Source organism: Pelophylax lessonae, assembly GCF_965119305.1.
Source record: "Pelophylax lessonae genome assembly, chromosome: 2".
Classification (NCBI taxonomy): domain Eukaryota; kingdom Metazoa; phylum Chordata; class Amphibia; order Anura; family Ranidae; genus Pelophylax; species Pelophylax lessonae.
This window is the reverse complement of record NC_138769.1, coordinates 92615756-92631788: the sequence shown is the minus strand read 5'-3', so window position 1 is coordinate 92631788 and position 16033 is coordinate 92615756. Positions and strand designations below refer to the sequence as shown.

The 16033-nt window shown below is 44.9% G+C and overlaps 1 protein-coding gene across 1 annotated transcript in view; it reads left to right on the top strand.

Annotated features, from left to right (window-relative positions):
- LTN1 (listerin E3 ubiquitin protein ligase 1) overlaps window positions 1-16033 on the top strand; it is a 197260-nt gene that overhangs the window by 107946 nt on the left and 73281 nt on the right. Inside the window, exons 20-22 of the mRNA XM_082246619.1 lie at window positions 370-505; window positions 5436-5589; window positions 10422-10701. Of these exons, the coding sequence (XP_082102745.1) occupies window positions 370-505; window positions 5436-5589; window positions 10422-10701 (570 nt within the window). The remainder of the gene's footprint in view (window positions 1-369; window positions 506-5435; window positions 5590-10421; window positions 10702-16033) is intronic.

The window sequence follows — 16033 nt, the reverse complement described above, 5'->3', positions numbered from 1 at the left end:
TGCTCCCGCTGAGTCTAATCACTGCAGGAGCGGCGCTTTGGCGGTGCACATACCCCTGAGAACCCCTGCACAAAATCGCATTCCCTATACGTGATTTTGCGCAGCCAGGCCGCCCTGCAGCAGTATATATGTGGTCGGCGGTCCGGAAATGGTTAACTAAAGAAAGTTTAGCAATACTGTTTTAAATAGTTCATGTTCTGCTTTCTTCTTATTCAGTTGTTTTATCTATGTTCTTGGCCATTTGCTCTTTACAAGGAACCAAATCATTTCTTGTTTGCTATGAAAGTTGTATTCCATATATGGTGCTGTTTTGTAAGATGATGCTTTATAGATTTGAATTTTGCAACTTTCTTTTATTTCTATTCCCAGGAGGATTTGGTTATCTTGCCATTATTAATTCTTGCCTGGATTCTAAGTCCCCTCCTTCTCCTGACTTTCTTCCTGGAGTATTAAAAATAATTTTCTCTTGGAAGAACGAGCAAGAAGAGCTCTTCCTTTTCAGCAAGTAAGTGATTACACGTTGGCACCTTTCCTGAAAAATCTGCAGGTTACCATGCTGAATGGGTTGAATAACCTAAAGAATAAGTTCAACTTTGTTAACATATTAAATGTTACACCCGTATTTAGAATGTAACATTTTGAGCATCCACTACCTCAGTGTCTGGTGAGGATTCAGGAAGTTTCCGGGGGGGGGGGGGGGGGGGATGTTGAAGGATCCTGGACCCAGCCGTTTCAAGTACAGTGGCTAAGTGTTTGGGGTCAGGTGGGGTAATCGCTGGAACTTTACCCTTACTGCCGGTTCACACTGTTCCGACTTGTCAGGCGACTTGGTCGCCTGACAAGTAGCGGTCTATGCTGTGCAGTGGAACCGTTCTAATAGGAGCGACTCAAGTCGCTCTGACTTAGAATAAGGTTCCTGCACCTTTTTTTTGCAAAGTCGAAAATGACTTGCATTGACTTGCATTATGTGAAGTCGTTGCAAGCCGCGCCGAAGTCGCGGTGCACAGGAGACGGCATTAGTCACCCGAAGTCGGGTCGGATCAGTGTGAACCGACACTTTAATGCTGTAAATGCGTTGGGGTTTAGAAAAAAGTGTAACCTTTTTATAACTACTTTAACAAATACTTCCTTTGACATCCGTGTTACTTCAGGGAGACAATAGTGAGCAGTCTGAAAAACATAATATCCCTTTTTCTGCAAGACTAGTCTTCTAACAGCATCTGCTCACATCTGGAGGTACCTATATACAGTATATTGTGACAATCTTCTCATCCAACCAAATTATTCCAGATTTGGAGACTGTGCTCTAATGTGGACTGTTTTGCCAAAAGATTGGACACCTGGCTATCATACCTGTTCGGGTTTGTTGGGCATCCCATTCCAAAAATATGCCCATGAATTGTCTGGGAGTTTGTGAGGTCTGAAACTGATGTGGGACGAAGACCTGAGTTGCAGTCAGAGTTCCAATCCTAAAGGTGTTCTGTAGGGTTTAGATCAGGATTCTACAAGCCACTTGAACTCCATCACACCAAACTCAACAAACCATGGAGCTGGCTTTGTGCATGGGGGCACAGTCATGTTGGAACAGAAAACGGCATTCTCCAGTCTATTGCTAGAACATTGATGATGTCTAAAATGTCTAATCCTAGGCACACACCGTGAGGTTTTTTCTTTTTTTTTTTTCAACCCAGCAGACTGAACGAAAAAAAAAAAAAGCCCTGACAAATCGCTGTACTAACACAAGCAATGTTAGTACAGGAAACTCCTTGTCTGAGCTATTGTGTTGTGACAGGGGGACTGAATTAGAGCGGAGACTGCAAGCCAGGCCATCTTGTCCAACATCCGTGCCTGACCTCACAAATGTGCTTCTGGAAGAATGGTAAAACATTCCCATTGACACATTCCTAAACCTTGTGGACAGCCTTCCCAGAAGAGTTGAAGCTGTTATAGCTGCAAAGGGTGGGCCAACTCAATATTGAACCCTACAGACTAAGACTGGGATGCCTTTAACCACTTGCCGACCGCCGCAAGTACATATACTGCGGCGGTCAACCCCGGCCAGGCAAAGTGATGTATCGGTACGTCACTAGCCTGTGAGCCAATAGCGGGCGAGCGCGCGCCCCCGAAGGCGCGCTCCCGCCCCGGGTCGTTCCCTAACGAGTCCGCTCGTGGCCCGCCGGTCACTCGCGATCGTCCGCCGTGAAGGGAGAAAGGCAGGCGGCTAATGTAAACAAAGCCGCCTGTCATTCTCCCCTGTGTAAAAATGGAGATCATACGGTTCTACTATGTAGGAACATTGATCTCTGTTCTTACACCAGTAGCCATGTCCAATCACAGTTAGAAACACGCCCCTAGGGACATACTTAACCCCTCCTTCCCCAATAAAGTTAACCCCTTCCCTGCCAGTGTCATTTTTACAGTAACAGTGCATATGTATAGCACTGATTACTGTAGTTATGTCACTGGTCCCCCCAAAAGTGTCAAAAATGTCAGTCAAGGGTCCGATCTGTCCGCCGCAATGTCGCAGTCCCGCAAAAAAAAAACGCAGATCGCCGCCATTATTCGTTAAAAAAAGGAAAACAACAAAAATGACAATCTTTCCCATAGTAAAGGCAATAACTTTTGCGCAAACCAATCAAAATACGCTTATTGTGATTTTTTTTTTTTACCAAACATATGTAGCAGATAACAAATTGGCCAAAAATGTTAAAAAATTTAGATTTTTACATTTTTTTGGGGAATTTCATATAAAAAAAAAATGAAAAATATTGTTATTTTTGCAAAATTGTCACTCTTTTTTTTGTTTATAGCGCATGATCAAAAAATTGCACAGGTGATCAAATACCACCAAAAGAAAGCTCTGTTTGTGGGAAAAAAGGACGTCAAATTAGTTTAGGTACAGCGTTGCACGACCGCGCAATTGTCCGTTAAAGTCACGCAGTGCCAAATCGCAAAATAGGCCCTGGTCAGGAAGGGGGTAAAATCTTCCGGGGCTTAAGTGGTTAAAGTCCATGTGCATGTAAAGGCGGGCGTCCCAATACTTTTGTCACTATAGTGTATATAGCTGCTAGCACATATAGGGGTTGATTTATGAAAGGCAAATAGACTATGCACTTTGCAAAGTGCAGTTGCTCCAGAGCTTAGTAAATGAAGAAAAGCTTCATTTTGGAAAGAATACCCTATCACATGCAAGGAAAATTTAAAAAAAAAAAAAAAAAAACAGCATTTTTGCTTACACATGATTGAAAAAAATCAGCAGAGTTTCTGCTCATTTACTAAGCTCTGGAGCAACTGCACTTTGCAAAGTACACAGTCTATTTGCCGTTTGTAAATCAACCCCATCGTGTAAAGCAAAGAAGTATGGTGAATGAGTGCTGTGCTTGTGAAAATTATCAAACCAATTGTAAAAAAAAAACTATATTGTAACAGCTATAGGTATTGTAAAAAAACAAAAAAAAACACACAACAAATCATATACAGAATAAACCGTAAGAAACTGCGCCAAAATCTTGTGCCCAAAGTCCCTAAGATAAACGGTGCTCTGGGTGCAAAAAGCACAATCAGTAGAACATAGAATGGGTGACACTAATCCTCCATGGATCCCCCAAAGTTATACTCTCACCTGGTAAAATGACCCTCACTACAAAAGACAAACTCGCAAAAAGGAAACCGAATTCCCAATTCTGCCTTATGGCTTTAAACCGCATAGAGAACATAGATCCATATTTCACTGCCCATCTCCTCTTAATGATCAGTGATGCACATACGTTCTTAGTCTTAAGCCCTTTGGATGCCTTCCTGCCAGTAGCTTGAAACCTTTCAGTAGATCGAATAGCGATGGATGCAATAAGGCAACAAAATCCCCAAGCTGGGCGATGATGGCTGTAGAATAGATCACTATCTGGATGTTTCTGCACTGATAGCACTACTTCAGGGGTCCGATGAAAGAGAGAACATAGTACAGTGAGGCTCCCCTCTCCAGCCTGCACCTCCCTTTCAGGTCCTCTCCTGTGTGTCTCTCTCACCACTGCAACTTTGCTTCTTCCTTGGGTACCTCGGCTTCCTATTCAGTCTGGGGCCAGTTCTTTGCCAGCATATGCCTGTTACAGTATAGATTTTAACAATTGGTCAGATAATTTTCACAAGTGCAGCACTCATTCACAATAAAAACCACCAAATATGCACTTGGTGCTAAAGGGTAATGCGGCACACTATGTTCCGGATACAGGAAAAAATGAAATGATAAAAAGAGTACCTCCTAACCATAAAAATCACAATGGAAACAAACAGTAAAGTGATGCAAATATTATCATCAATAAATAAAACCACCAATACAGTTGAAAAATAAAACCATATACAGTATAAATCAGACAGTGATCTAATAGAAATAAAAGTCCACTCCCAAAAGAATGTTTCAGGGCTCCACTAGCGGTGCGGTGTAGAATCTTGTGTGAAAATGAAATGACACAATTCCATGTGTTTTTGTCCCAAAACACTCCAGACATAGATATATGAATTATCTTACTGGAGAATCACGGTCTTCCGTTTAAGAGATCACTAGCGCAGGTTACACAAAATGCAAATCATACCAGGGTATGTTAACCGCCACACCCACCAAATCCTCCGCTGGCTGTCCGGAAAGCCCAATTCTCCTCAGTAAGATTCAAAGCAAAATACAAAGGACCATAGAGTAGTATTGCTAAAAACACCAATTTATTTCATGCAAATATACTCACAGGCATCTCAGGGTAACTAAAGCTCAAGAACGCCAGGGTGCGTTACACCAGCAGGTGTGAAGACGTCATAGGCCGCTCGCCCCTCCGGTCGTATTTCATCTATACAAATGACATCCACAATACTCAAAATACTGAATGAACCCTCTGCACACTGCTATACCTTTCTAGCAAAACTTTGCAATAACAAAATACAGATATTTAGTTCACACATATTGCAATACATTATTTAAGCTGGCCAACTGTGTCAAAGTAATCCCTCTTTAGCCAGTCCTACTCTGCTCTGCCACTCCAAATGCTACTGTGGACACAATGCCAACATTGGGCAAACCAACATAAAATGGGGGAGAGCTACAAGATTCACACACATTATACAGAAGCAAAGAAAAAGGTGTCAGTCCATGTAAAAAATGATGCAGTTAGGTGTGAAAGAGCCTTTCTAGCAGTGATCTGTGTTGGGAGAAAATGGCTGGTCAGGGCTGACCATTAGGAAGCCATTTAGAAATTCAGCTTCTTTAAAAAAAAAAAAAAAAAAAAAAAATATATATATATATATATATATATATATATATATATAATCTCCTGATAAACTAAAATGCAATTTTTAATATGACTGTGCTGTGCTAGAATGTTGTAGTTGTATTGAAATTGTCACTCTATAATTTTGTGGTTTAATTTACCAAACTGTCATTTATTTTCCAGCAATTTGCATAATGTTAATCCAGAGCTCATCGGGCTGAACGTTGAGATAATAAGATTTTTATCTGCCCTGCTAAAATCCTCCTCCTCTGCTATACCCTGTCTGGGGGATGCTGAATGGGACTTTATCATGTGTTCTATGCTGGCGTGGTTAGAGGTAAGTTAACAAGTTGGCATTCCTTGCTCTACTGTTGTGTGAATCTGCTCACTGTTGTCACACCCTAGTGCTGGATCAACATTTGGCAAGAGCAGAAACTAAGCAGCCTTACATTACAGTGAGTGCTTAAGTTTTCCTTAAAGTGGGAGTAAACTCCCATGAGTAGTTTGTACCTAAAGGTACTGTAAATATGTCCTAAACGTGCACTGTTTAGGAGATATTTACTGTACATGCAGCGGGTGACGTCACCGGCGCATGCGCTCTAAAGGAACGGACACCTGGGCTGATCATTAAGAGTCCTGTACTGTAAATAGCGGCTCCCGCGCATGAGTGACGTCATCGTGGCTCCGACCACTCTCACAGCTGGAGTCTGAACCTGGAAGAAAGACCAAATGAAGATGGAAGCCTTGACCGCGTTAACAGCTCGCCGCTGGAAGGCTTCGTTCTAAGGTAAGTTCTTTGCATAATGTGCTAGTATGCAATGCATACTAGCACATTATGGCATTACTTTACAGATTCCCCAAAAAAAACAACGATTTACTACTGCTTTCACCACATGTCCATCAAATGTATGAAATCATCTTGGAATGAAGTGGTTAAAACAAGCTCACACCTAAAAGATTGCTTTCTTCTGGGACAGAAAGTGAAGAAACCCCCCCCAATGGGACAGAAAGTGAAGGAAAATTCGCCCCCTCACTGGGACATAAAGTGAAGAGAAATCTCCCCCAACCCCCCTCCCCCCAAATTGACAATAACATAAGAAAAAAAACGTACAGGATTTCTAACTATTCCATTCTCTATCCAAAGCTTATCAAGAATAGTTTTGGCAATATACAGTAGATACATTATAAAGAAGCCTATCACAATGGGAATATTTTGCTTACCTTTCCTTTGATATTCCGGCTGCTGGGTTGTAATGCTGACCTCTTGTTCTCAGTACTTTAGGAATCACTGAAGTGGAGCAGGCATTTTGATCAGGAGTTTGACTTCACTTAGAATTGTGCTCAAAATGTTGCATTCGCTTGGAGCATTGGTAATAAAATGTAAGTGCCATTTTAAAGAAAACATAAGTGAGCAGGCAAAGCACATTTCTTTTTCTTTTATTTAGGCCCTCTTCTCACAGGGTAGATCCGCTGGCGCACTCCGCTAGCTCAGTGGGGAACGCTGAGCAGGCGGATGACAGGTCCGTCTGCTCATTGTGCAGAGACGGACAGAGTCTCACTCTCCTCTGGGGAGATTGGTTTGAAAACGGAAAGCATGTCCATTTTCATCCGATCCCATCCAATCTGACCCGCTGGACAGATGGCGAATGTATCGCCATCTGTCTGTTTTCAGCGGATCTTGTCAGATCGGATGTCAGACAGGTGTCCGCCGACATCCGCCTCTCTATAGATGAGAATGGGTGGCCCGATCAGGTCCGCCTGAAAAATGAACAGGCAGACCTGATCGGTCCGATTGTGTGAAAGGAGCCTTATGGGATCCATATTCAACTGTAGGCCATAACTTCATTCTTAATACTGTGTATTGCCCCCCCTTTAGCTTCAATGACAACCTGCAGTCTTTTGTAATAGTTGTCTATGAGGCCCAAAATTCTTGCAGGTGATATAGCTGCCCATTTGCCTTGGCAAAATGCCTCCTGGTCATGCAAAGTCTTTGGTCATTTTGCATGAACTGCACTCGATGATATTAAGGTGTAATCAGTGGAGGGTCAACTTGGCCTTGTGCTTAGGGTCATTGGCATGCTGAAAAGTCCAAGTGCTTCCCTTGCATTCGTGCAGAAGAATGCAAATTGTCTGCCAGTGTTTTCTTATAACATGCTGCAGTCATCTTGCCATCAATTTTTACAAGATTCCCCATGCCCTAAAGCTCCCCCCCCCCACCCCCCCAAAACATCAGTGAGCCACCACCATGCTTCACAGTGATATCCTTGTTACTATGGTCATTGTTGACCCCTCTCCAATGGTTGTGACTATAAAGCTCTATTTTGGTCTTGTCACTACAGATTGCAGTGTTCCAGAAGTTGAGACATGTCCAGATGTTGTTGGGCATATTGTAACTGGGCTTTTTTCTGGCATTGACACGGTAAAGGCTTCTTTCTGACACTTCGACTATGCAGATCCTTTTTTGTTCAAGTATCGTCCTATTGTGCTCCTTGAAACAACCACACCATCTTTTCTCTTTCGTTCATTGATGGACACAGCTCCAGAATCTTCTTGACCATTGGGTTATGCTGCCCCCCTACAGGAGTAGGACACAAGGCAGGGAAAAAGCTTTACCAAGTCTATGGGGCAGTTCCAGGGTGTATACTCCCACTTCCTGCTATAGGCACTCAGTTTTTTTTCTGCCTAGTCAGGAGTAAGGACCTAGTTCCTTGCTGGGATCTCTGGTCCTAGCATTTTTTCCTTTTCAAAATGATTTTTTTTCCTCTTATATTTTTCAGTTCCTGTGAGATCTACAGTCAACTGTTGGACTGGGCGACGGACTGGATATTCTAGATCCTTATGGTCTCCCCATTCCGGCCAGTGAGCGTTACACAATCTCGGCTCCGCGCTAGGTCGGCCGCGACATAGCCCCACTGGACAGGGACTGGCCAGCGAGTTAAACATCTCGCGAGGATGCACACGACCTGGTCATGGCCTGAGTCGCAGTGTGCCTCTGGCCCACAGCACCCCCATTCCGATGGTGGGGTGGTCTGCCTGGAGTGGTGCCCACCCGGTTCCATGGTATGGAAAGTAGCTGTCCCTCCACTACCCCTGGAGGGTTTTGGGTTGGACCTGGGCCCCTCCCTGAGATGGTCAGAACCCCGGGTTCTCCTCCATTCCCCCCAGCCCCTCTAAACAGTCACTGTGGGTCTTTGCCCCCCCCCCATGCCCACCCCCAAGCCCCCCAGGTGCGGTAGGAGCTGGCTTTGCCACGTTCTCCAGAAGGTGGGGGGGTTGGATGTGGTTGCTGCTGATCGGGTTGCACAACGGGGGTTTTGATCAGGTTTCCTGTCTCCTGGGGGTTAGTGACTTGGGCAGGGATGTCCTTTGGGCTCCCTGCGGCAGTTGTTAGGCTGGGGGAGCGGATGGTTTACCATCTGTGGGTACGTGCCTCATGGGGCTGCATCGGCCAAAAATTTAGGGCCGTGGCTTTGTGGCCTACTCATGACTGCCTGAGCTACTGACGACGCTGCTGACCAAGCTGTCCGAAATGCTGACCGGAGCCTATGTGGCCCTGCTGACCGGAAACCGAGCTGCTGATGGACCCCCTGCTGTCCTGGGTGGTCGGTTTTGCCGGGGCTCGTGTCATGGTAGCTGGGCGACCTCAAAAATTTAGGCCACGGTCTACTGGGCTGTAGCCATGTTGGGCGGTGGCCTTAGTGAGTTTGGCTGAAGCCCCTTACTCTCCCCCTGGGCATCTGCCAGACTGTGGATCTGGGCAATTGCATCTGGGCCTCCACTGAAATTGGGGCCGCGGCCTGCTGGGCCATATAGTCAGCCTGGTGCCCCCCTTGAGCTGGGTGGCGCCTTGGGGGCACTTCATTTTTTAGCGACAGTGTAGCACCCATTATTGTATGGGCGAGGGTGCTCTGGCTGTGCTTCCGTGTCACGGCAGACGCCACCTCAAGGGGGCCATGTCCTATTATGTCCTCTATGGAGGGCGACCCCCTTACTTTTTTGCGGGGTCTAATAGGTGGTTCTTTTGTGGACCTTTGGCTGGCGTCTCCTTGCGGGATTGCGGTCAGTGGCCTCCCCTTCTTGTTATGTTTTCAGGGTGAGCCTTGTATATAGCGTCCCTACTGGGTCTGTGTCCACGCACCTTATGAGTGCTCTGATAGTGAGATGATTCCACTTCTATTGCAGCTGCGCATGAAAAGGTGGATGCACTGATTGTATCGGTGCGGGAAACTTTAAACATGGAGGATGCAGCTGCATCAGAGGCTGTGCAGGAGCTGGAGGGGGAACAGCTCATTCCTAAATGACTCCGGTGCCACTGGAAGAGTTACATTTTTAATTTCCAATTATTTTATTTCTTGGTGACTATAGAGGGTGTATGTGCCCAGTGGGGCCGCAAAATCTAAAACAAAAAAGAAAATTGCAGCTTTGGATACACTTTAATATTTTTTTTTTTCTTTATATGTAGCTTGAAAATTGGTTACGTGTTTGCTGATTTTGTACTATACCACCTTTCCCGGCACATAAGCAAATTCATGCATATCATGCATTTTATAGCTGAATGATAACTTCATGCCAGGTATTTAGAATTGGAAGAATTTCTTTTAGATGGATAGGGTGTCCGAATCAAGCATCTGTTTAATGCATATGTCTCGGGGCCTCGTTCTGAAACGCCTAAATAGCAGTTGGGATAATTTTGATTTCATCACACACAAATATTTCCCAATCGTCATATTGGTTGGGATTTATGTTATGCTATGAATAACAGTTGCACATAATTTCTGATGTTCTTGGAAATACATCTTGACCTCTATAGCCTGATCATTTGCTGTTAACACCGATTTCCTCTGGAGGGCAGTGTTGTCCCACAAAACTCTCTCCTGCACTTTACATTGCCTCATTTTGTTATAAAGGTTTTGAATTTTTTGTCCATAAAAGTCTCTGCGTGCATGGAAATGCCCAGAGATCAGGTCTGATCAGTGACGGATAAATCAGGATCCTATGTTCTGTATTCCTCTGGTAGTCATTAGAGGGATTATTTTGATTTACTTATTAAAGTGTAATGTGTTGCAGGTTACTTCAATTATAGATAAGCTGGAAGTATTCTGCTATAATAAAACTTCCCCCTATCTTTTTCTGGTCTAATCAAATATTCTTTTCTTTCCACATTCTCAGACTGCGTGTGACAGCTCTGCTTTCTATGGTCTTCCACTTGTTCGACTATTTGCTTGCGTAAGTTGCAGCTTGGCATCGGATTTGTCTGGCTATTTTCAAGCGGTCTCTGCAGGCGATGCTGAAAAGCTTCCCGCCAATCTTATCTCTGAGTGCAATGAGCTTCAAGCTGTCACTGTGAGCGATGCTGAAAAGCTTCCCGCCAAACTTATCTCCGAATTTAACGAGTTCTTCTCCGAAGGCATCCACAGTTTATTGTTACCAATGCTGGTTAAATTAGCAGGTACGTTCCACCACTGCTATGGTTAAAGGGGATTTCCTTTTTACAGAGAAAATTTACACCTAGTCACATTGAAAGAAAATCTGCAAATAGCTCATTACAACTTAAAGGACAAGTTCACATTCATTAACAAATACATTAGTCCAGTGGTCGGTAACCTTTCAGACCCCATGGACAACTAAACTCACAATTTTGAATCCCGCGGACTGCTAACCTGATTTTTACATGCCTTATATACACAATGCTCCAGGTCTCTGCATCCCCCGCCCTGCCCTACCCTGCCCTGCACTTGCCACTACACTGCTACCTTAAACAAACTCATCATTGGATATCATTTCCTTATCCAGCCATGTGCTTGAGCTCCGTGCTCCCTCCCACAATCTGTGATCAGCACTGCCATTGGAAGTCACCCTCCTTCACCCTCCACTCTCTGCACTACTCCCAGCACCTCCCTCTGAGTTCACAGGAGCCAGACTACAGAGGAGGCATTGAGTATCAGGGCACGCTGACCGTATCAACTGTCAGCCTGCATTGAGAACAACTGTGGAAACCACATTGGGCTGTGTACATCCCCCCACAATGTTGCAGCAGAACCCCTGGGGACCACCAAAATTTTCTCGTGGATCACAAACCACTGGTTGGTGACCTTTGCACTGATTCACCTTCCAAAGCCCTATAAACTTAACCGGATAATACCACCCACTTAACTGCTTGCCTTGGCATGATAGCCAGGATCTCCTTTGCTGAATACTTTCTCCAGGCCAAAATCTTCTTTAATGTTGGCCATCCATCAGAGTGAGCCCCCAAAGCCTTGTATAGAGCTTTACTCTAAGAGCTTATTCACACAGGTCCTCAGCCCAATTGAGAGTGAAGAGCTATTTGTTTGCTTTTCTATTCTAGCACGGAGTTGCATGCAGATAGACTATAAAAGTGAATTAACACACATCAGATGTATGCACTCACCCACACAGCCAAGTTTGACGGCTGCTCTGACCTGCACACAGAGTCTGTGTGTCTGGGTCTGTGCCCTCTAGATTTACAGACGCTTTTAGGGCTATGGAAGCTCACTGCACATGGATAGCCAGTTCTGTTCTTCTTTTTTTTTTTTTTTTTTTTGTGCTATAAACAAAAAAAAGCGACAATTCTGAAGAAAAAAAAAATAAAAATTTTTACTTTCTGCTGTATAATATTCCCAATAAAAAAAAATTAAAAATCAAATTTTTTCATCATTTTAGGCCAATATTTATTCTGCTATATATTTTTGGTAAAAAAAATTCCAATAAGTGTATATTGATTGGTTTGTGCAAAAGTTAACGTTTCTATTTCGCTTTTCTTACTAGTAATGGCGGTGATCATTGATTTTTAGCATGACTGCGACATTGCGTCGGACAGATCGGACACCTAACTGACATTTTTGACACTTTTGGGGGGACCAGTGACATTACTACAGTAATCGGTGCTAAAAATATGCACTGTTACTCTACAAATGACACTGGGAAAGAAGGGGCTACCACCAGGAGCGATCAAAGGGTTAAATGTGTCCCTAGGGGATGCTTTTTAACTGTGTAGGGGATGGGCTTGCTGAATGAACACCGTGTTCTGTGTTCCTAAATAGGGGGAACACAGGAGCCCTGTTCATTACTGACAGAACAGCAGACCGCCGTTCTGTCTCCACGGGAAGAAATCATGGGTGTCCGGCGGACATTGCGGCCGCTGGACCCACTGATTGGCTCCCCATGTGGCCAATCCGCGTGCGCGTCTTCACTAGCGGTACATCGTTTCACAGGACAGAGCCGGCCGGCTGCAGTAAAACTTCGGTGGATGGTTGGCAAGCAGTTAAAGACATAATGAAGTGGAAAAATGTTTTCCCACTAGTCATTTACTGGGATGCTATCTTTTATGATCAGCCATATCCTATATTGAGATGTCCAGAGAGCTTACTTTTCTCCTTTATCCTCTGTGACATACGCTGAGGAGTTAAGCTGGCCATAAACGTAAAGACTGGGCTAAAGGAGAGAAATCCATAGATTCTCCCATTGGGGGATACACATTGTGGCTGGACAAATCTTCTGCTGCCAGCAACAGTGTTATGACAGCCAGCACCCACGACTATCCGAATACCCAGAAAGTGTACTGATGGGCGGCACTGATGGGCACTGACTGCTGGGCACTGTTGGGGCTGCACTGATAATCAGGACACTGATAAACCGTGCCCTGATTATTTGTGCAGGTGTCCCCTGTGAAGAAATGCCACTAATCGGCTCTCCTTTTCACACGCTGCCAGTTTGAGGAGAGGAAAGCCGATAACTGGCATTTCCTGGTTTACATGTGATCAGCCGTGATTGGACACAGCTGATCACATGGGTAAAGAGCCTCATAATCTGCTATTATCGAGATCAGGGATGGGCCATGTCCCAGGGACACAGGGCGCCACCGTTCGGTGCACACCCCTGCGGCTGCGCAAGCACACAGAGAGTGAGGCGATGTCATATGATGGCGTCCCAGAACGAGAGAGCTACCTTGCACCCGTCATTTCACTATATAGTGGGCGGGTGGTTAAAGTAAGCTGGTGCTTTCCCATGCATGCAAAGCAAAACGTTAATATTCGTCCCCAGGAGCAAATACTTGCCTTTCCTTTTGCTTCCTTACCACTCTGCTCAACCACCAAGCGAAAAGGAACGCCCTGTGTGAGATGATTTATACATGGCTATGAACTCTATCCATAGGATAGTGCTGAGTGGCCCAGGGTCCAACTGTATTGATTGTCCCTTGGCAATTCAGGACTGTCATGTGGAGTGAGTGACACGGTTCTCCATACCTGGTAGTACTAGGTATTACTTTGGCTTACAACAGAGTGGCAGAGAAGCGATGTAATCACAAGTAATTTGCTTCGGAGAATTGTGGGATTAAAGCCGACCTGTTCCTTTGCCCCAAGTAGACAAAACATTAGTTTACTTTAAAAAATAATTTCAGCTTTGTAAAAAAACAAAGAAAAAAAAAAAAGAATGAAAATGTTTTTGGAGGGAAAATAATTAGAATTTATTATTTTTAGATACGGAAGCGTGCAGAGCATTGCACTCGTTAGCAGTGGATCGGGGGGTGAAATGTCAGGCTCCAGCAGACACTTCCAAGAGCTCTCCCCCCCCAGTCCCCTGTAAAAGCATTCAGTTACTGAGCTGCAGGAATTGTCAATGGCTTACATGTGCACTGATCAGCGCTCTTAGTCCACTGAAACTACAAGACCATCTACCATAGTGGAATACAGGACTTGTAGTTTATTCATTCCCAAATCACCAATTTTAAATGTTACAGCCGCTGCAGGGGAGATGAACCCCCACCTGCTGTCACGGGGCTTAGGGGGCTGGAGCCTTGAAACATGTTACTCCCTAAATATGGGTAAAACGTGCTACTAAAGCTGAATCTATCCCTTTAAAAGCTGTCCATATACAGTACATAGAGATTTTTTTCAATTACCTGTCTAGGCAGAATGAAAAAAAAAAACATTCCTCCATCTAGGCTACATAACAAGGATGGACGAATCTCCCACTGTGGCTGTTGTAATTTGGCATCCTGCCATCTCTGCAGAAACTAGTTGGCCAATCAGAATTTTCCTGGACAGGCCCTATTTTTATTTATTTATTTTTTTTAACCTTGAGATAAGACAAGAGTCTGGGGTGTCTGCCCAGATGTAACCACCAAAACATTTTTTCATTATGAAAGCTTTTTCCATAAACATACATGTTTGTGTAAGACCAGGGGGCTCCAAACTTTCTAAACAAAGGGCCAGTTTACTGTTCTCTAAACTTTAGGAGGGCCGGACTGTGGTCAGCAGGAGTGGAACATTTCCTGGTGTCAGTGGGAGTAAACAGTGTCCCTTCTTTGCTATTAGGTGGAGGAAAAGTGTCCAGTTAGTGGCATCAGTGGGGTAAATAGTGTCCCATCATTGGTGTCAGTGGGAGGAATAGTGCCCATCTTTGATGTCAGTGGGAGGAATAGTGCCCATCTTTGATGTCAGTGGGAAGAATAGTGCCCCATATTTGGTGTCAGCGGGAGGAATAGTGCCCCATCTTTGTTGTCAGGTAGCGGATTAGTGCCCCATCTTTGGTGTCAGCGAGAGGATTGTGCCCCATCTTTGGTGTCAGCGAGAGGATTGTGCCCCATCTTTGGTGTCAGCGAGAGGATTGTGCCCCATATTTGGTGTCAGCGGGAGGAATCGTGCCCCATCTTTGTTGTCAGGTAGCGGATTAGTGCCCCATCATTGTTGTCAGGTAGCGGATTAGTGCCCCATCTTTGTTGTCAGGTAGCGGATTAGTGCCCCATCATTGTTGTCAGCAAGCGGATTAGTGCCCCATCTTTGGTGTCAGTGGGAGGATTAGTGCCCCATCTTTGGTGTCAGCGAGAGGATTAGTGCCCCATCTTTGGTGTCAGCGGGAGGATTAGTGCCCCATCTTTGGTGTCAGCGAGAGGATTGTGCCCCATCTTTGGTGTCAGCGGGAGGATTAGTGCCCCATCTTTGGTGTCAGCGAGAGGATTGTGCCCCATCTTTGGTGTCAGCGGGAGGAATAGTGCCCCATATTTGGTGTCAGTGAGAGGATTAGTGCCCCATCTTTGGTGTCAGTGGGAGGATTAGTGCCCCATCTTTGGTGTCAGCAGGAGGATTAGTGCCCCATCTTTGGTGTCAGCAGGAGGATTAGTGCCCCATCTTTGGTGTCAGTGGGAGGAATAGTGCCCCATCTTTGGTGTCAGTGGGAGGAATGGTGCCCCATCTTTGGTGTCAGTGGGAGGAATAGTGTCTCATCATTGGTGTCAGTGGGAGGAATGGTGCCCCATCATTGGTATGAGTAGGAGGAATAGTGTCTTATCATTTGTGTCAGTGGGAGGAATAGTGCCCCATCTTTGGTGTCAGTGGGAGGAATATTGTCTTATCATTGGTGTCAGTGGGAGGAATAGTGTCTTATCATTGGTATGAGTGGGAGGAATAGTGTCTCATCATTGGTGTCAGTGGGAGGAATGGTGTCTCATCATTGGTGTCAGTGGGAGGAATGGTGTCTCATCATTGGTGTCAGTGGGAGGAATAGTGTCTTATCATTGGTATGAGTGGGAGGAATAGTGTCTCATCATTGGTGTCAGTGGGAGGAATATTGTCTTATCATTGGTATGAGTGGGAGGAATAGTGTCTCATCATTGGTGTCAGTGGGAGGAATGGTGCCCCATCATTGGTATCAGTGGGAGGAATAGTGTCTCATCATTGGTGTCAGTGGGAGGAATAGTGCCCCATCATTGGTATGAGTGGGAGGAATAGTGTCTCATCATTGGTGTCAGTGGGAGGAATGGT